This window comes from Eumetopias jubatus, unplaced genomic scaffold, assembly GCF_037043125.1.
Source record: "Eumetopias jubatus isolate StellerSeaLion01/CBP00866 unplaced genomic scaffold, mEumJub1_p1.0 scaffold_6, whole genome shotgun sequence".
Classification (NCBI taxonomy): domain Eukaryota; kingdom Metazoa; phylum Chordata; class Mammalia; order Carnivora; family Otariidae; genus Eumetopias; species Eumetopias jubatus.
This window is the reverse complement of record NW_028274812.1, coordinates 95,499,835-95,520,802: the sequence shown is the minus strand read 5'-3', so window position 1 is coordinate 95,520,802 and position 20,968 is coordinate 95,499,835. Positions and strand designations below refer to the sequence as shown.

The 20,968-nt window shown below is 35.3% G+C and overlaps 1 protein-coding gene across 4 annotated transcripts in view; it reads right to left on the bottom strand.

Annotated features, from left to right (window-relative positions):
* The window catches only part of COL21A1 (collagen type XXI alpha 1 chain), a 137,945-nt gene that overhangs the window by 47,861 nt on the left and 69,116 nt on the right, over window positions 1–20,968 (bottom strand). For 3 of the 4 annotated variants that reach the window (XM_028097801.2, XM_028097802.2, XM_088024341.1), the window contains 3 exons: window positions 20,454–20,505; window positions 19,351–19,406; window positions 19,179–19,232 (listed from right to left, as the gene is read on the bottom strand). In XM_028097801.2, the coding sequence (XP_027953602.1) occupies window positions 19,179–19,232; window positions 19,351–19,406; window positions 20,454–20,505 (162 nt within the window). Of the gene's footprint in view, window positions 1–19,178; window positions 19,233–19,350; window positions 19,407–20,447; window positions 20,506–20,968 lie in introns of all 4 variants that reach the window. The other variant, XM_088024342.1, reaches the window with a different exon arrangement.

Genomic DNA, 20,968 nt, shown 5'->3' with positions numbered 1-20,968 from the left:
CATGATTCACTGTTGGTGCATAACACCCAGTGCTCCATGCAGAACGTGCCCTCTTTAATACCCATCACCAGGCTAACCCATCTTCACACCCCTCTCCCCTCTAGAACCCTCAGTTTGTTTTGCAGAGTCCACAGTCTCTCGTAGTTCATCTCCCCCTCCAATTTCGCCCCCTTCATTCTTCCCTTCCTATCTTTTTTTTTTTTCTTAACACATATTGCATTATTGCTTTCAAAGGTATGGATCTCTGATTCAACAGTCTTCAATTCACAGCACTCACCATAACACATACCCTCCCCAGTGTCTATCACCCAGCCACCCCATCCCTCCCACCCACCCCCACTCCAGCAACCCTCAGTTTGTTCCCTGAGATTAAGAATTCCTCGTATCAGTGAAATCATATGATATCTGTCTTTCTCTGATCGACATATTTCGTTCAGCATAACACCCTCCAGTTATATCCAAGTCGTTGCAAATGGCAAGATCTCATTCCTTTTGATGGCTGTATAATATCCCATTGTATATATATATATACCACCTCTTCTTTATCCATTCATCTGTTGATGAACATCTTGGCTCTTTCCACAGTTTGGCTATTGTGGACATTGCTGCTATAAACATCGGGGTGCACGTACCCCTTTGGATCCCTACATTTGTATCTTTGGGGTAAATACCCAGAAGTACAACTGCTGGATCGTAGGGTAGCTCTATTTTCAACTGTTTGAGGAACCTCCATACTGTTTTCCAGAGTGGTTGCACCAGCTTGCATTCCCACTAACAGTGTAGTAGGGTTCCCCTTTCTCAGCATCCCTGCCAACATCTGTCATTTCCTGACTTGTAATTTTAGCAATTCTAAATGGTGTGAGGTGGTATCTCATTGAGGTATTGATTTGGATTTCCCTGATGCCGAGCGATGTTGAGCACTTTTTCATGTGTCTGTTGGCCATTTGGATGTCTTCTTTGGAAAAATGTCTGTTAATGTCTTCTACCCATTTCTTGATTGGATTATTTGTTCTTTGGGTGTTGAGTTTGATAAGTTCTTTATAGATTTTGGACACTAGCCCTTTATCTGTCATTTTCAAATATCTTATCCCATTCTGTCGGTTGTCTTTTGGTTTTGTTGGCTGTTTCTTTTGCTGTACAAAAGCTTTTTATCTTGATGAAGTCCCAATAGTTCATTTTTGCCCTTGCTTCCCTTGCCTTTGGCGATGTTTCTAGGAAGAAGTTGCTGCAGCTGAGGTCAAAGAGATTGTTGCCTGTGTTCTCCTTTAGGATTTTGATGGACTCCTGTCTCACATTGAGGTCTTTCAACCATTTGGAGTCTATTTTTGTGTGTGGTGTAAGGAAATGGTCCAGTTTTGTTCTTCTGCATGTGGCTGTCCAATTTTCCCAACACCATTTGTTGAAGAGACTGTCTTTTTTTCCACTGGACATTCTTTCCTGCTTTGTCGAAGATGTGTTGACCATAGAGTTGAGGGTCCATTTCTGGGCTCTCGATTCTGTTCCATTGATCTAGGTGTCTGTTTTTGTGCCAGGAACATACTGTCTTGATGACAGCTTTGTAATAGAGCTTGAAGTCCGGAATTGTGATGCCGCCAGCTTTGCTTCTCTTTTTCAACATTCCTCTGGCTATTCGGGGTCTTTTCTGGTTCCATACAAATTTTAGGATTATTTGCTCCATTTCTTTGAAAAAAGTGGATGGTATTTTGATGGGGATTGCATTGAACGTGTAGATTGCTCTAGGTAGCATTGACATCTTCACAATGTTTGTTCTTCCAATCCATGAGCATGGAAAGTTTTTCCATTTCTTTGTGTCTTCCTCAATATCTTTCATGAGTATTTTATAGTTTTCTGAGTACAGATTCTTTGCCTCTTTGGTTAGATTTATTCCTAGGTATCTTATGGTTTTGGGGGCAATTGTAAATGGGATCTATTCCTTAACTTCTCTTTCCTCTGTCTTGTTTTTGGTGTATAGGAATACCACTGATTTCTGTGCATTGATTTCATATCCTGCCACTTTACTGAATTCCTGTATGAGTTCTAGCAGTTTTGGGGTGGAGTCTTTTGGGTTTTCCACATAAAGTATCATATCATCTGCAAAGAATGAGAGTTTGACTTCTTCTTTGCCGATTTGGATGCCTTTTATTTCTTTTTGTTGTCTGGTTGCTGTGGCTAGGACTTCTAATACTATGTTGAATAGCAGTGGTGATAGTGGACATTCCTGCCACATTCCTGGCCTTAGGGGGAAAGCACCTAGTTTTTCCCCATTGAGAATGATACTCGCAGTGGGTTTTTCATAGATGGCTTTTATGACATTGAGGTAGGTACCCTCTATCCCTCTACTCTGAAGAGTTTTGATCAAGAAAGGATGCTGTACTTTGTCAAATGCTTTTTCTGCATCTATTGAGAGGATCATATGGTTCTTGTTCTTTCTTTTGTTATTGTATTGTATGATTTGCAGATGTTGAACCAACCTTGCAGCCCAGGAATAAATCCCACTTGGTCGTGGTGAATAATCCTTTTGATGTACTGTTGGATCCTATTGGCTAGTACTTTGGTGAGAATTTTTGCATCCATGTTTATCAAGGATATTGGTAATTCTCCTTTTTGATAGGGTCTTTGTCTGGTTTTGGGATCAAGGTAATGGTGGCCTCATAAAATGAGTTTGGAAGTTTTCCCTCCATTTCTATTTTTTGGAACGGTTTCAGAAGAATAGATATTAATTCTTCTTTAAATGTTTGGTAGAATTCCCCTGGGAAGCCATCTGGCCCTGGGCTCTCGTCTGTTGGGAGATTTTTGATGACTGCTTCAATTTCCTCAGTGGTTATAGGTCTCTTCAGGTTTTCTATTTCTTCCTGGTTCAATTTTGGTAGTTGATACATCTCTAGGAATGCACCCATTTCTTCCAGGTTATCTAATTTGCTGGCATAGAGTTGCTCATAATATGTCTTTATAATTGTATTTCTTTGGTGTTGGTTGTGATCTCTCCTCTTTCATTCATGATTTTGTTGATTTGGGTCATTTCTCTTTTCTTTTTGATAAGTCTAGCCAGGGGTTTATCAATCTTGGTAATTCTTTCAAAGAACCAGCTCCTAGTTTCGTTGATCTGTTCTACTGTTTTTTTTTGGTTTCTATTTCATTGATTTCTGCTCTGATCTTTATTGTTTCTCTTTTCCTGCTGGGGTGAGGCTTTATTTGCTCTTCTTTCTCCAGCTCCTTTAGCTGTGTATTTGAGACCTTTCTTGTTTGAGAAAGGCTTGTATTGCTATATACTTTCCTCTTAGGATTGCCTTTGCTGCATCCCAAAGATTTTGAACAGTTGTGTTTTCATTTTCATTGGTTTCCATGAATTTTTTTTAATTCTTCTTTAATTTTCTGGTTGACCCATTCATTCTTTAGTAGGATGCTCTTTAACCTCCGTGTATTTGAGTTCTTTCCGACTTTCCTCTTGTGATTAAGTTCTAGTTTCAAAGCACTGTGGTCTGAAAATATGCAGGGAATAATCCCAATCTTTTGGTACTGGTTGAGACCTAATTTGTGACCTAGGATGTGATCAATTCTGGAGAATGTTCTATGGGCACTAGGGAAGAATGTATATTCCATTGTTTTGGGATGGAATGTTCTGAATATGTCTGTGAAGTCCATTTGGTCCAGTGTTTCATTTAAAGTCTTTATTTCTCTGTTGATCTTTTGCTTAGATGATCTGTCCATTTCAGTGAGGGGGTGTTAAAGTCCCCCACTATTATTGTATTGTTGTCAATATGTTTCTTTGCTTTTGTTATTAATTGCCTTATATAATTGGCTGCTCCCATGTTAGGGGCATAGATATTTACAATTGTTAGATCTTCTTGTTGGATAGACCTTTAAGTAGCTTAGAGTGTCGTTCCTCATCTCTTATTACAGTCTTTAATTTTAAATCTTATTTGTCTGATATAAGGATTGCCACCGCAGCTTTCTTTTGGTGTCCATTAGCATGGTAAATGGTTTTCCACCTCCTCACTTTCAATCTGGGGGTATCTTTGGGTCTAAAATGAGTCTCCTGTAGACAGCATATTGAGGGGCTTGTTTTTTAATCCAATCTGATAGCCTGTGTCTTTTGATTGGGGCATTTAGTCCATTTACATTCAGGGTAACTATTGAAAGATATGAATTTAGTGCCATTGTATTGCCTTGTAGTGCCTGTATACTGTCTGTGTTCATTTCTGATCTATGTTACTTTTAGGATCTCTCTTTGCTTAGAGTACCCCTTTCAATGTTTCTTGTAGGGCTGGTTTCGTATTTGCAAATTCCTTTAGTGTTTGTTTGTCCTGGAAGCTTTTTATCTCTCCTTCTATTTTCAGTAACAGCCTAGCTGGATATAGTATTCTTGGCTGCATATTTTTCTTGTTTAGTGCTCTGAAGATATCATGCCAGTCCTTTCTGGCCTGCCAGGTCTCTGTGGATAGGTCTGTTGCCAATCTAATGTTTCTACCATTGTAGGTTACAGATCTCTTCCCCTGAGCTGCTTTCAGGATTTTCTCTTTGTCTCTGAGACTCGTAAGTTTTACTATTAGATGTCGAGGTGTTGACCTACTTTTATTGATTTTGAGAGGGGTTCTCTGTGCCTCCTGGATTTTGATGCCTGTTTCCTTTCCCAAATTAGGGAAGTTCTCTGCTATAATTTGCTCCAATATACCTTCTGCCCCCCTCTCTCCTTTTTTTTCTTCTGGGATCCCAATTATTCTAATGTTGTTTCATCTCATGGTATCACTTATCTCTCAAATTCTGCCCTCATGATCCAGTAGTTGTTTACCTCGCTTTTTCTCAGCTTCTTTATTTTCCATCATGTGGTCTTCTATATCACTGATTCTCTCTTCTGCCTCATTTATCCTAGCAGTTGGTGCCCCCATTTTTGATTGCACCTCATTAATAGCCTTTTTGATTTCGACTTGGTTAGATTTTAGTTCTTTTATTTCTCCAGAAACCATTTCTCTAATAACTTCCATGCTTTTTTCAAGCCCAGCTAGTATCTTTAAAATCATGTTTCTGAACTCTAGGTCTGACATCATACTAATGTCTGTATTGAGTAGGTCCCTGGCAGTTGGTACTACCTCTTGTTCTTTTTGTTGAGGTGATTTTTTCTGTCTTGTCATTTTGTTCAGAGGAGAATAGATGAATGAGAGAACAAAATGCTAACAGGGTAACAACGTCCCCAGAAAATATACTCTAAACAAATCAGGAAAGACCTGTAGCTGGGGGAAAAGAAAGGGAAAGAAAGAAAAAAGGAAAAGAAAAAGATAAAAAGAAAAACAGAACAAAACAAAACAAAACAAAAAAACAGAATATGATCAAAATGATCAGGCTGGTGCATAGATCAGTGCCACACACTAGATTTTGGGTGTATTTTGGTCTGTTAGAAGAAAGTGTCTCCCAAAATTTTAAAGAAAGAAAAACTTATATATGTACAAAAATAAGGGTTCATACAATAAAGGGATGGAATATGACTGTAAAGATGAAAATTATAAAAAATTTTATAAAAGGAATTGATAAGAAGTTGTTAAAAAAAAGAAAGAAGAGGACTTAAAAAAGAAAAAAAAAGGGAGACAATGTGATCGGGCAGGAGACTAGAACAAAGCCATACACTAGAGATTTAGGGTATATTTTGACCTGTTAGAAGAAACTGTATCTCAAAATTTTAAAGAGAGAACAACTTATATATATATGCCAAAAATAAGGGTAACTACTATAAAGGGATAAAGTATGACTCTAAAATTGAAAAATAAAAATGTTTTTTAAAAAAGGGATTGATAAGATGTTGGATGAAAAAGGGAAAAAGAAAAATTAAAAAAAACAAAAAGTTAAAAAAATTAACTTGGAAAGACTAAACAATCATGGTAAAAAAGCCATGGATTCTATGTGCAGTATTCCCCTAGCGCTGGAGTTCTCCCGTTTTCCTTGATTGGTAAACTTGGTCTTGGCTGGCTGTTCTTGCTGATCTTCTGGGGGAGGGGCCTGTTGCCATGGTTCCCAAATGTCTTTGCCGGAGGCAGAATTGCCCCGCCCTTGCCTGGTCCGGGCTAAGTAATCTGCTAGTGTTTGCTCTCAGGAGATTTTGTTCCCTGCTAGCTTTCTGTACAGTTTTGGAGGATGAGAGTGAAAATGGTTGCCTCCCAATCTCTGCCCAGAGGAGCCGAGAACTTGGGGCCCCGCTCCTCAGTGCGCCCCCAGAGAAAAGCAGTCACTCCCATCTCTCCAGTCTCTGGCCGCACTCCGTGCTCACCCAGCCTGTGACCGAGCGTTTTTATCTCTGGCACCTGACTCGGTGTGGAGTCTCCAAACCCAGCAGATCCCTGCGGTGTGCTCCCGTGCAGTTCCTCTGGGGGTAGGAAGGGGAGTCTCCCCGGATCTGCCGCTCGTTGGGTCCCTGCTGGAGGAGCAGTGGCCCGACTGTGCCGCGGATCACCATTTATGGCAACCCCAAGCTGAGAGCCCGCACCTCGGCTCCGTCTCTGCAGCCGGCTTCCCCGCTGTGATACCTAGGAGCTCTGCCGCACTCAGGCACCCCCGGTCTTTCTGTGACCCCGAGGGTCCCGAGACCACACTGTCTCGTGAGGGTTCCACCCCCTGCTTAGCCACTGGAGCAACGTCCCTCAGCGGAGCTGACTTCTAAAAGTTCTGATTTTGTGCTCTGCTGCTCTATCACTTACCAGAAGCAGCTGACAGAGGCCCCCTCCCCTGAGAGGCTCCCTCCCTTGCGAGGCCCCCTCCCCCACTGTCTAGCCTCTCAAATATCACCTCGGATTCACTTCTCCACACATCCTACCTTCCAGAAAGTGGTTGCTTTTCTGTTCAGAGAGTTGTTGCCATTCTTCGATCTCCTGTTGAGTTCATAGGTGTTCAGAATGGTTTGATCCCTATCCAGCTGAATTCCTGGGACCAGACGAAATCCAGGTCTCCTACTCCTCCACCATCTTGCTCTGCCCCCTGCCCTGAATCCAGTTATTAAAAGGATTCTGGGATAAGTGGAATTCTTAATTCTGAGACATAAATTATGCTCTTAGACTTTTCACATAAAGGTTTTTGTTTTGTTTTCTTTTAACCCTCCAGGTTTCCATACGAAAAGACAAAGCCACTTACACAGGAAAGACAATTAGGTTGACTTCAGAAGTACACATAACAGCCATGGAACAACATCTCAAAGAAATTCAAAGAAAAACAGTGAAAAGCACTGAGACAAGAGTTTATAATGACAGCAACAAGACAGTGACAGCCAAATTGTCATTCAAGTAGCAAGAACAACGAAAACATGTTAAAATACAAGAATTCAGAGAATACTGTATTCACAAGCACTTCCTAAGGAATACACTATAGAAGAAGCTTCATAAACCAAAATGGTGACTAGGAATTATTGGTAAAGTGGCTGGTGATGAACACTGAATATATTTAATTGTAGATTTGAAGCAAAGGAGAAGCATGAATGGAAACTCGTTTATAAATATTACATAATCTGATGAAGTAGAAGTAATATCATTAAACAAATAAGAAGAAAAGGAGGAAGGAAAGAGGAAAATAGAATAAATTCATTAACTGCCACAGAGATGATAAGGTATCATTTAAAGTTAGCAACACAAAGCATAGATGCCTAAGGAAGGCAAAAGGCTGCTAAAGGAATTCTAAACTGTATTTTTATAGATGACTAAAGGTATTTGTATAAAGACTCTTAGTAGTTAACACTGCTGTGTGGTATATTTGAAAGCTGCTGAGAGACTAGAGATCCTGAGTTCTTATAACAAGAAAAAAATTTCTTTAGACCTCTATGAGAGGTGATGGATGTTAACTGAAATTTTTGTGGTCATCGTTCCAAAATACATGTAGGTAAAATCATTCTGATGTACACCTTAAATTTATACAGTGCTGTATGTCAATTAACTCAATAAAACTGAAAGGAAAAAGAGCACTGGAAAAACATAAACTTCCTAAATCCCAAAGAAAGTCAAAGCAAAAAGAAATTCAAAACTGACCACACTGAGAAAGAAGGATAGCAAATAGTGCACAGGGCACATAGTAATATAACAAAATTATAACATAAGCATTATGACAGATGTAAGGCCAAACCTAACAGTGAATACAAATAGACTCAACCTCTTAAAAGAAAAAAATTTCAAACTGCTTTTAAAAGGAAAGACCAACTATACACCTGAGATAAGAGAAACTAAAAATTATTGAAAAAGCAAACAACCGAAGAATGTGCAAAGGTTTAAGCAAGCAAATAAGAATTATCAAAATGAAGAAATGCAATTCTCATATATAAGACAAAGTAAACTTCCAGCTAAAAATTATTACGGGAGACAAAAAAGTGATAGTTGATAATGTCAAAAGCCACAATCCAAAATGAAGATGTAACAGTTATGAATATCCATGCAACAAATAAAAACCACATTCATGAAACAGAGGATAGAAGACTACATAAAAATGACTAGATGACACAAGATAGGTAAAAAAAAAAAGTATACAGAATATTTAAAGAACATATTCAATAAAGAAAATTTATACAAATGTATATTGAGTTTCCCATTCTCAAAACAGACATTTACCTTCTTATATGACAGGAAACATTTCTGACAATTGAACATATAAGTCCAGGAAAAAATTACAACAAATCCCATTAAGAAGACATTATGCAAATAACACTCTCCGATATAGTGCAATAAAACCAGAAGTTGACAACAGAATCAAAATAAAAGAATTTTCAACCTAAATTTTTTTAAACTTTTAAACAATTTCTAGGAAAAAGAGAAATAAGATCAAAATTACAGAATTTCTAAAAAGTAATAATGAAAACACTGCACATTAAAATCAAGGGAATACAATTGAAGCAATAATAAAAAAAGTATAAATTTAAATACTAAAAGCAAAAAATAGCAATGTAGTGAAAATAAATGAATTCACTTCTTCCCAATTGTAAAATCTAGAAGAATATAAGGAAAAAAAAGGAAGGAAGGAAGGAAGGAAATAGTACAAAAATAAAAACAAAAGAAAAACCAGAAATGGAAAATCAATGAAGTTAAAAATTACGTTGGATCTTCGAAGAAAAAAAAAAACCAACAAAATAAAAAAGCCAAAATCTCATTTATAATCAAGCAAAAAAAAAGTAGAAAGCGAAAGCATAAATATTCAAAGAAATAATAAATGAAGAATAATTAATGAAACCAAGAAAACTTTTTAAAAACCATTAAGGGATTTTGCACAATCCTGTATAAGTCATTTGAAAAATCTAGATGGAATGACTAATTTCCTAAAAGAATGAAGTTTACTATTATTGACCCTGTGAGAGATAGAGTGCTTAAGCCAACCAATTTCCATGTAAGAAATAAGAGAAAGTTATCAAGAAGCTATTCAACACAAAGAGCATCAGGCCCAGGTGATAATGGAGAAGATGAGAAAAAACCCTGCGGTGCATGAATTCAATTATAACCACCAATAACAAATGATTATTACATAATATATAATATCAGGAATGAAAGAACATTAAAAATCATACATTAAAAGGACAAGAATATGGCACAAAAAGAGACACATAGATCAATGTAATAGAACAGAAAGCCCAGAAATAAACCCACATGTATATGGTCAATTAATCTTTGACAAAGCAGGAAAGAATATCCAATGGGAAAGAGACAATCTCTTCAACAAATGGTGTTGTGGAAAAAAGGACAGCTACATGCAAAAGAATGAAACTGGACTGCTTGCTTACACCAAACAGAAAGATAAATTCAAAATGAATTGAGGACTTAACTGTGAGACCTGAAACCATAAAAATCCTAGAAGAAGTACAGGCAGTAATTTCTCCAACATCAACCTTAACAACTTTTTTCTAGATATGTCTTCTGAGGCAAGGGAAACAAAAGCAGAAATAAACAATTGGGACTATGTCAAAGTAAAAAGCTTCTGCCCAGCAAAGGAAACAGTCAACAAAACTAAAAGACAACCTTCTGAATGGAAGAATATATTTGCAAATGACATCTCTGATAAAGGGTTAGTATCCAAAATACAACTCAACTACCAAAAAAACAAATAATACAATTTTAAAAATGGGCAGAAGACATGAACAGACATTTCTCCAAAGAAGACACAGAGATGGCCAACAGACCCATGAAAAGATGCTCCTCCTCCTCCTCCTCCTCCTCATCATCATCAGGGAATGCAAATCAAAACTACGATTAGGTATCTCCTCACACCTGTCAGAACGGCTAAAATACAAAACACAAGAAGCAAATGCTGGAGAGGATGTGCATAAAAAGGAACCCTTGTGCACTTCTGGTAGGAGCACAAACTGGTGCAGCCACTGTGGAAAACAGTATGGAGGTTCTTCAACAAGTTAAAAATGGAACTATCCCAAGATCCTTAATTGCACTACTAGGTATTTACCTGAAGAATACAAAAACACTAATTCAAAGGGACATATGCATCCCTCTACTTATTGCAGCATTATTTACAAAGCCAAATATGAAAGCAGCCCAAGTGCCCATCAAAAGATGAATGGATAAAGATGTGGCACATATATACAATGGAATATTATTCAGCCATAAAAAGGAATGAAATCTTGTCATTTGCAACAAGGTGGATGGAGCTAGAGAGTATAATGCTAAGTGGAATAGTCAGAAAAAGAAAAATACCACATGATTTCATTCATGTGTGGAATTTAAGAAACAAAACAAATGAGCAAAGAGAAAAAAAGAAAGACAAACCAAGAAACAGACTCTTAACAATAGAGAACAAAGTGATGGTTACCAGAGGGAAGGTGCATGGGGTGGGTGATGGGTGAAATAGGTGATGGGGATTAAAGAATACACTTTTCGTGATGAGCACTGAGTAATGGATAGGCTTGCTGAATCACTATACCATACACCTGAAATTAACATAACACTGTATGTTAACTACACTAGAATTAAAATTTAAAAAATAAAACAAATAATTTTAAAAGGACAAGAATAATGCAATGTAATAAATAAAATATGCCAACAAACTGAAAATGAAATGAAATGAACAAATTCCTTGAAAGGCACAAATTACCAAAACTTAAGAAGAAAGAAAAACACTAAATAGCCCAATATTTAGTAAAAGAATTTAATTAGTAATTAGAATCTTCCGTACACTTACAAAGCCCAAGTCCAGACAGTTTCACTGGTAAATTCTACCAAACAAGGAAGAAATGATACCAATTCTACACAAATCTTTCAGAAAAGCTAATATTACCTTGATACCAAAGCCATATAAAAAAAAAATCACAAGAAAACTGACCATTATCTCTCATGAACACAGACACAAAAGTACTTAATAAAATATTTCCAAATTGAATCCAGCAGTATATAAAAAGAATATAAAATGGCTAATTGGCATTTATCCCAATAATGCAAAATTAGTGTAACATACAAAATCAATGTTATACATCATATTAATGAAATAAGGGAGGAAAACAATATAAATCAATAAATGCCAAAATGTTTTTGAAAAATTCAACACCTAATCATAATTAAAGAGAAAAACTCTCAAAAGACTACAAATAAAAAGGAATTTCCTCAACCCAATAAAGGGTTTCCATATAAAATCAACAACTAACGGTTGCTGGTAAAAGACTACCTATGGTTAGGAACAAGACAAGAAATGTATACTCTCACTACTATTCAAGATTGTACTGGAGGGCCTGTACAGTGGAATAAAATCATTAAAATAAATTTTAGTCATATAGATTAGTCTAGAAGAAGAAAACGGTCTTTATTTCTAAATACCATGATCATCTTTACAGGAAAATCTAAGGAATTTCCAAATACAGGTGCAGGAATCATTAAGTGAGTTTAGCAATATTGCAGGATATATGATCAACATACCAAACTAGTTCTATTTTCATAGAAATAAATCTTTAAAATAAATCTTTAAAAATCTCTTCACAAGAGTATTTTTAAAAATGAAATATTTGGGTATGAATTTAACAAAAGACATACAAGATCTGTACACTGAAAACTACAAAACATTGCTGAGATAAATTAAAGAAAAACTATACGTGAAATGATATACTATGTTCATGGATTGGAAGGCTCACTGTTACAACCATAACTCTCCTCAAACAAGTGTAAAGATATATATATATACATACTCTCCTCTCTAAAAGTTTAAGCTTAATCTCAGCCCTTCTGCCCTATCTTGAGTAGCAGCTGGACTTGGTAACTCAATTCCAAAAAAAAATGTTCAAGGAAAAAAGCAATAACTTCACAGTGAAGAAACATGACAAATACTACCATAACCAAATGATCAAAGTTAATATAATCAATGATTAGTCATGTGGATAGTATATACTCTCTGATATGATGATATGGGCACTTCACCTCTGTGTTATTCTTCCCTCCCCACCAAAAAAAAAAAAAAAAAACCTATAATTCCAGCCTAATCATGAGGAAAACATCAGAAAAACCCACAATGATTGGCATTCTACAAAATACGTAACCAAAGCTCTTCAAAACTGTCAAAGTCATGAAAAAGAAGAAAAGACTGAAATTATCATAGATTAGAAAAGACTAAGGAGGCATAAAAAAATAATGCTATGTGGTATATCCTCAATCAGATCATGGAACAGAAAAAGGACATTCTCGAAAAACTAATAAAATCCAAATAAAGTATGGAGTTCAATTTACAGCAATGCATTGATATTGATTTCTTAGTTTTGACAAGTGTGCCATAGTAATATAAGATGTTAACATCAGGATAAACTGGGTAAAGTGTATAAGGGAATTCTGTATACTGTATCTGCAACTCTCCTATAAATCTAAAACTACTCCAAACTAAAAAGTATACTTAATAAAACTCGGGCTTTTTTATAAAGTTTTTCAAGCTGACACTTAAGCTTATATGGAATTTCATACACCTAGTATATCCATTACAATTTTAAAAAGAAAACCAAGTTTAGATACTTATACTGTCAGATTTCAAAACTTTAAAGCTATGATAATCAAGGCAGCGTGTTGTTGACAAAAGGACAGAGGTATAGATTAGTGCAACAGAATCAAGAGTCCAAAAATAGTTTCAAATGTATTGATCAAATTTTATTTGGCAAAAATGCTCATGTAATTCAATGGGAAATGATAGTCTTTTTAATAAATGACACCAAAAGAGAGAACAATTTATATATATATACCAAAAATAAGGGTAACTACTATGAAGGGATAGAATATGACTCTAAAAAGGAAAAATAAAAGATTTTTTTAAAAAAGGGATTGATAAGATGTTGGTTGAAAAAGGGAAAAAGAAACATTCAAAAAAAAAAGTTAAAAAAAATTAACTTTGAAAGACTAAAGAATCATGGGAAAAAAGCCATGAATTCTATGTGCAGTATTCCCCTAGCACTGGAGTTCTGCCGTTCTCATTGATCGGTAAACTTGGTCTTGGCTGGCTGTTCTTGCTGATCTTCTGGGGGAGGGGCATTAAGAGGGTGTTTGATGTAATGAACCCTGAGTGTTATATGCAACCGACAAATCACGGAATTCTTTTAATATTTAATAGTTTTTAATATTTTATTTATTTATTTGAGAAAGAGAGCATGAGAGAGTGAGAACACAAGCAGATGAGAGGGGTAGAGGGAGAGGCAGGGAGCTGGATATGGGACTTGATCCCAGGATGACCTGAGCCCAAGGCAGACGCTTAACTGACTGAGCCACCCAGGTGCCCTGAATCATTGAATTCTACCTCTGAAACTAATAATACAGTATATGTTAATTAAATGGAATTTAAATAAAATTTAAATTTAAATAAAAAATTTTAAAAGAAAAAAATGATGCTGAAAGAATTAGGTGTACTAATGGAAAAAAAATCAATCTTGACTTTTTCCTCATGTCATACATAGAAATTAAAATCATCAAAATGGATCATAGACCTAAATTTATAGGCTAAGATGATAAAGTTTTACAAAATATAATGTTCTAAATATAAGTATTTAGAAAAACTGATTTTTTTTCTTTTAGAAGACAAGAGAAAATCTTGTAACCTTAAGTTAGGTAAATTTTCTTAAATATGATACAAAAAGTATGAACCACAAAAAAAATTAAGAAACTAGACTTCATCTAGATTAAAAACTTTTTCTTATCAAAAGACACAATTAAGGAAGTGAGAAAACAATCCAATGAGGGCAAGAAAGTATTTTCAAACATGTATCTGATAAAGAACTTATAGCCAGAACACATAAAGAAATCTTACAACTCATTAATAAGACAAAAACCCAAATTTTTTTAATTGGTCAAATATTTTGAATAGACATCTCACAAAAGAAGATAACACCAATGGCCAACAAGCCCATAAAAAGATATCAACATTGCCAGTCATCATGGAAATGCAAACTAAAACTCCATATTCAGAATGGACAAATCCACAAAGATAGAAAGTAGATTAGAGGTTGCAGAGGGCTAAAAATAGAGCATAAGTGGCTGGGAGGAAATTGGGAGTGACTGCTAATGGGTATAAGATTTCTTTTTGAAGTGATGAAAATGTTCTAAAATTAGATAGCACTGATGACTGAATAACTCTGTAAATATACTCAAAATCACTGAATTGTGTGTGCAATAAATTAAATAGGTAACCTCTATAACGTGTGGCTTATTTATGAATAAACCTGTTAAAAAGTGAAATAAGGTTTACACTTGTAGGTATGTTCATGCAAACACACTATCCAGATTAATATCAAAAAGGGAAATAAACCAGGGACACCTGGGTGGCTCAGTCAGTTAAGCATCTGCCTTTAGCTCAGGTCATGATCCCAGGGTCCTGGAATTGAGCCCCAAGTAGGGCTCGCTGATCAGGGGGGAGTCTGCTTCCCCTTCTCCCTCTGCCTCTCCCACCCTCTCATGTGCTCGCTCTCTCAAATAAATCAATAAAAATCTTTTTTTTTTCAAAAAAGGGCAAAAACTGGAAAAAAAGAACCAAGCCCAAAGTTAGCTGGAGGAAGGAAATAATTAAGATTAGAGCAAGAATAAATGAAACAGAGAATACAAAAACAAAAGAAAAAATAATTAAAGCCAGAGTTTATTTTTTAAGAAGATCTAAAATATGGACAGATCCTTAGTTAGCTAGACTAAGAAAAATAAGGGAAGACTCAAAATCAGAAACAAAAGAAGAGACATTACAATTGATGCCACAGAAATAAAAAAGATCACAAGGGACTCTTATGAATAATTATATGCCAACAAACTGAAAAACTAGAAGAAATGGATTAATTCCTAGAAACATAAAACCTAGTAAGACTGAATTAAGAAGAAAGAGAAAGCCTGAACAGACCAATAACAAATAAGGAGATTGAATCAGTGATGAAAAAATCTTCCAAAATAAAGAAAGTCCCAGGACAGGCAGACTTCACTGATAAATTCCACTAATCATTTATAGAATTAATATGAATCCTTCTTAAAATCTTCCAAAAAATTAAAGAGGGAACAGTTCCCAAATCATTTTATGAGGTTAGTATTAAAATGATAATAAAACCACAAGGAAAGAAAACTACAGGCCAATATCCTTGATGAACATACGTGAAGAAGTCCTGAAGAAATAATATCAAACTGAATTCAACAGCATATTGAAAGGATCATCCACCATAATCAAGTGGGATTTATCCCTGGGATGCAAAGATAGCAGTATATGCAAATCAATGTGATACATCAGATTAACAGAAAAAAAGATAAAAATCACATCATCTCAAGAAATGTAGAAAAAAACATTTGACAAAATAACACCATTTCATGATTAAAACTCTCAAAAAACTAGGTATAGAAGGAATTTAACTCAACACAATAAAGATGACATATATATGAAAAACCCACAGTGAACATATTTAATGAAAAAAAAAACTGAAAGCTTTCCCTTTAAGATCAGGAACAAGACAAAGATGCCCACTCTTGCCACTTCTTTTCAACACAGTACTGGAAATACTAGCCAGAGAAATAAGGCAAGAAAAAGAAATAAATAACATCTAAATTGTAAAAGAAATAAAATTATCTCTGTAGATAACATGATCTCATGTATGGAAAAACCTAAAGACTCCATTAAAAAACTGTCAATACTAATAAATTCAGTAAAGTTGCAGGATACAAAATCAACATACAAAAGTCAATTGCACTTTTATACACTAACAGCAAACCATACAAAAAGGAAATTAAGAAAGCAACCCATATTTATAATAGCATCAAAAATAATAATTTGAAATAAACTAAACCAAAAAGGAGAAAGACTTATACACTAAAAACTACAAAACATTGATGAAAGAAATTAAGACACAAATAAATGAAAAGCCATTCCTAATCCCTAGTTCATGGATTGGAACATTTTTTATTGTTAAAATGTCCACACTACCACAAATGACCTACAGATTCAATGAAATCCCTATCAAAATCCCAATGGCTTTTTTATATAAATAGAAAAAAGAATCCCAAAATTCCTACGTACAATCCAGGAACCAAAAGCGTAGGCAACAAAAGCAAAATTAGACAAGTGGGACTACATCAAACCAAAAGGCTTTTGCACAAAAAAGAAAACCATCAACAAAATGAAAAGGCAACCCACAGATTAGGAGAAAATATTTGCAAGCTATGTATCTATCTGATAAAGGGTTAATATCCAAAATATATAAGGAACTCCTACAATTCAATAGCAGTAATAATAACAACAACCCAATTTAAAAATGGGCAAAGGAACTGAATAGTCTTTTCTGCAAAAAGGCATAAATGACCAACAAGTATATGAAAAGGAGCTCAACATCACCAATCAATGGGGAAATGCAAATCAAAACCACAATGGAATATCATCTCAAATCTGTTGGGGCTATTAGCCAAAAAAAAAAAAAAAAAAAAAAAAAAATCTTGGAAAGGAGGTGGAAAAACTAGAAGCCCTGTACACTGTTGGTGGGAATGTAAATTGATATAGTCACTATGGAAAACAGTTACAGAGGTTCCTCGAAAAATTAAAGAGATAACTACTATATGCTGTGGCAATCTTCCTCCCGGGTGTATATCCAAAGGAATGGAAATCAGGATCTCGAAGACATGTAGTGCCATGTCCACTGCAACATTACTCGCAATAGTCAAAACATAAAAGCAACTTAAATGTCTGTTGACAGTTGAATAAAGAAAATGTGATATCTAGATAGACACAGATAAGACATATAGACACATACACACACAGAGACATATGCTTCATCCTCAAAAAAGAAGGAAATCCTGCCATTTGTTACAACATGGATGAACCCAGAAGACATATGCTAAGTGAAATAGACCAGACAGAGAAAGACAAATACTATATGATCCCACTTACAGGTGGAATCTAAAACAGTCAAACTCACAGAAGCAGAGAGTAGAATGGTGGTTATCAGGGGCTGGGGAGAGGGAGAAACAGGGGAGTATTGGTCAAAGGGTAAAGTTTCAATTATGTAAAATGAGTAAGTCCTAGAAATCTACTGTACAGCTTAGTGCCTACAGTTAATGCTGTAGTGCAAACTTTAAAATGAGCTAAGAAGGCAGACCTTACGTTAAATGCTGTCATCACGAAAAAAAAATAGAGAGGGAGGAAACTTTTGGAGGTGACAGATATGTTTATGGCATTGATTGTGGTGATGGTTTCTCGAGAATATACTCATGTACAAACTCACCAAGTTGTACACATAAAATATGTAATTTCTGTATGTCACTCATACCTCAATAAAGTGGGTTTTTAAAAAAAAGCTCAAAAAAGGATCTTAAAGCAATGTTCTAATCAAAAAATGGACAAAGAAACTAATTCCTTATTGAATATATACTCTGACGAGTACTATGCTGGGTGCTCTATTGTTCTCAGTCCCTACCACACCATTCTAAGTAGGTAACATTTATCCCATTTTTTAAATGGAGAAAACTGGAAGGTCAAAGTATTTGTCAAAGGACATACAGCTGGTTAGAAAAAGTCACCAAGTGGCGGGAATCCAACTCAGTTCTATTCTCTAAACCTTAGTACCCCCAAAAACTATAATCTCATTTCTTGGGGCACATGGGCTAATGGTAGCAGAAGACAAAGAAAAATTAAATTAGATGAATTAAATTTGCAGGTAAAGAAAAGAATCTGTGTTCTTTAATAAAGAGAGATTAGATTACAAACTCCATAAAAATAAGGGTTGTGACGGTCTTCTTCCCCTCTGTATGTCTAGCACCTAATAAATATCTGTTTAATTAACAAATGGGAAATAAAATACAGAACCAGTGAAATATAATTAACACATGACTGAGCTCTTATGATGAAGGGTTAGCAAATGAGCCCCAATATTTTAAATTCAGGAAGCACTATTTATAATATTTAAGGAGTCATGGATATTTGGGGAACTTTCATAATACTTAAGCAAATAAATGAATAATTTGTCCAACAAAAAAGAAATCAGTAGCAGACCAAGAAAATCTGAACTGGATTTCTGAGCAAGTTTGGCCTGATGACTAGGGAACATGATGACATCTCTAAATCCAACGCCTGACCAAGTGGCCTCACTGGTTGATGGATTACACAAATCCTCTCCTTAGGTATTCAAAAAACTTATAGCAGAACAATTATGTGGGCTGTTCGCACATTCCAGGTAGACTGACTTAAATATATACACAGGATTGATATCCTTTTATTTAACAAGCTACAGCATAGAAAGCCCATTTCTATTTGATTATTAACCAAAAAGTTTCTTTATGTAAGAATATGATGGTGCTAACCCATCATCGTAAGGGCATGTGCCTTGAGTTTTTTAGGGGTGGTGAATGAGAGGCACTTTGCAGTTCCTCTTGCTCTAATTCTCTCATACTAATATCACACAACTGATAAAAGAAGTTGTTAAGGTTAAGGATGAAGTCCCCCTACCTCCCACCCAAGTACCTCCCTTATTGGTAGATAAGAGCTTGGTACCTCTGCCTCTAACCCACCAAACAAACCAATCTGAATGGCTTATCAACGAAGTTCAACCTTCTAACATCCAGAGATTCTATTTCTAACACCTAAGAATTCACAATAGACTCAAAAGAAATTTACTACCATTTTTAAATTACAGTGAAACAACTTTCAGCTCATTTTATACCAATGTTGTAATGTAAACAAAGTCAAGTATCAGTACATTTTTCTAATGTTCACTCACAAGTTACAGAAATATTTTGTTTTTTTTATGTAAATACCTTGTAACCAGGACTACCCATTAATCCATCCTTTCCATGTCTTCCTGGTTCTCCCTAAAAAATAAACACATGTATTTTAATATATTTTTTGCACTAATTTTTCTTTCTAAAAGAAGACAGTACAATTTTTATTTAAAGTAAAATACTGAAGAGCTTTTTCTATCAAACTCACAACACGTCCAGGAAGGCCAGGAAATCCAGCATTTCCCTTTTCACCTTTTGCACCCTGTATTAAAAACAAACATTTGGAAAACAATCCATGCAATAATTTTATTTTTAATTTTTATTTTTGTTACTCAAAAAAGCTTCATTTTTTGTTTGCTTAGCTTTCTGACTCTGTGCTTGTGTCTTCAACACATCCACAATGATTTTCTGCTCAATACAGCAAGCATGCTTGACCTTGGCATGGGCATATTTAGCACACATGGAACCACAATGTGCCCTGCTGACATGTTTTTTCATTTTAGGCAAATTCCTAAGACTTTAGGTCTCACAACACAAATTCTTTGAAGTTGGGTTGGGCACACACATGTGGATCTTGGTGGTTTCCCAACTTTTTCTTGGTACAAAGGTAAACAATTCTTTTACCAGAAGTTCTGGACAGCCTAGTTTTGCTAGAGGCTGTATTGTAGAATAGCCTGTGATGTTAGCTGGACCGTTGGGAATGCCTCTAGACACCATCCCCAGAGGTGGTACAATAATGATTTTAAAAATTCCAACTCAAACTTAAGTTAAAAAGTTAACCTCTTTACGTCATGACAGAATTCATGGAACTACAGATAGAGTTGGCTCTACAACTCCTGGCAAAGCATTATTTTACCAGGCCAGTGGACACAAAGACATTAAAAAGCAATGGTGAATGCAGGATTTCAAGCATCTAAAAACAGAAACCACATCTTGGCAAAATTAAAAAGCAGTGAGTATTGTAAATATAATATACAGAAAATATAATCATCTTTCAATGTGAGGAAATCAGAAGGCCCGTAACTGATTCTCCATGGACATGCTGTTAAGCAGCTCCTACTTCCTCCCAAGGAATCTCTCTCTATAAATACTTTAAAAATTCAGAATGATCAATAACATGATGTATTCTTACAAAATACCACACACCAGGTATTATTCTATTTTTTCATTATTCTAAATAAATTTCCTGAGAAAGCTGAACAAAGCTAATTGCTATAATGGTGAATGAGCTGGGACTGAAACACAAGTTTTCTACTTCTATGACATCCAAAGTTCCATACAGATACTTTGTTTTATAATCCATACTTCCCTTTTTGCCATAAAATCCAGTTGATCCTTTATCTCCTTTGGGGCCCATTTCACCCTAAAAGACAAAATATAAATACTGAATTTTATTTTTAGTTATTTTTTAATTTTTTATTTTAATTCCAGTATTTATGTCTATTTTTATGTGATTTAACCAGGGAATCCTTCTGTGTGTACCTGAAGAAAATGTGTATTCTATTTCTCTTGTTTTAAATATATCTTTTCAAACCATGTATTCTGAAGTATGCTTCAAGTTTTTGTTGAAAAAAAAAGACAACTTTATTCATTTAAAATAAAGCCTATCAGAGGGGATGTGGGGGATGGGTGAAATAGGTGAAGGGGATTAAGAGTAAACTTATGATGAGAACTGAGTAATGAGGTAGAGAATTGTTGAATCATTATATTGTACACCTGAAACTAATATGACACTGTATGTTCACTAACTGGAATTAAATTACTGAGTTTTAGAGAAATATGAAAATGTCCCTTAAACCTTAAAGAAAAAAAAACAGCACCAATTA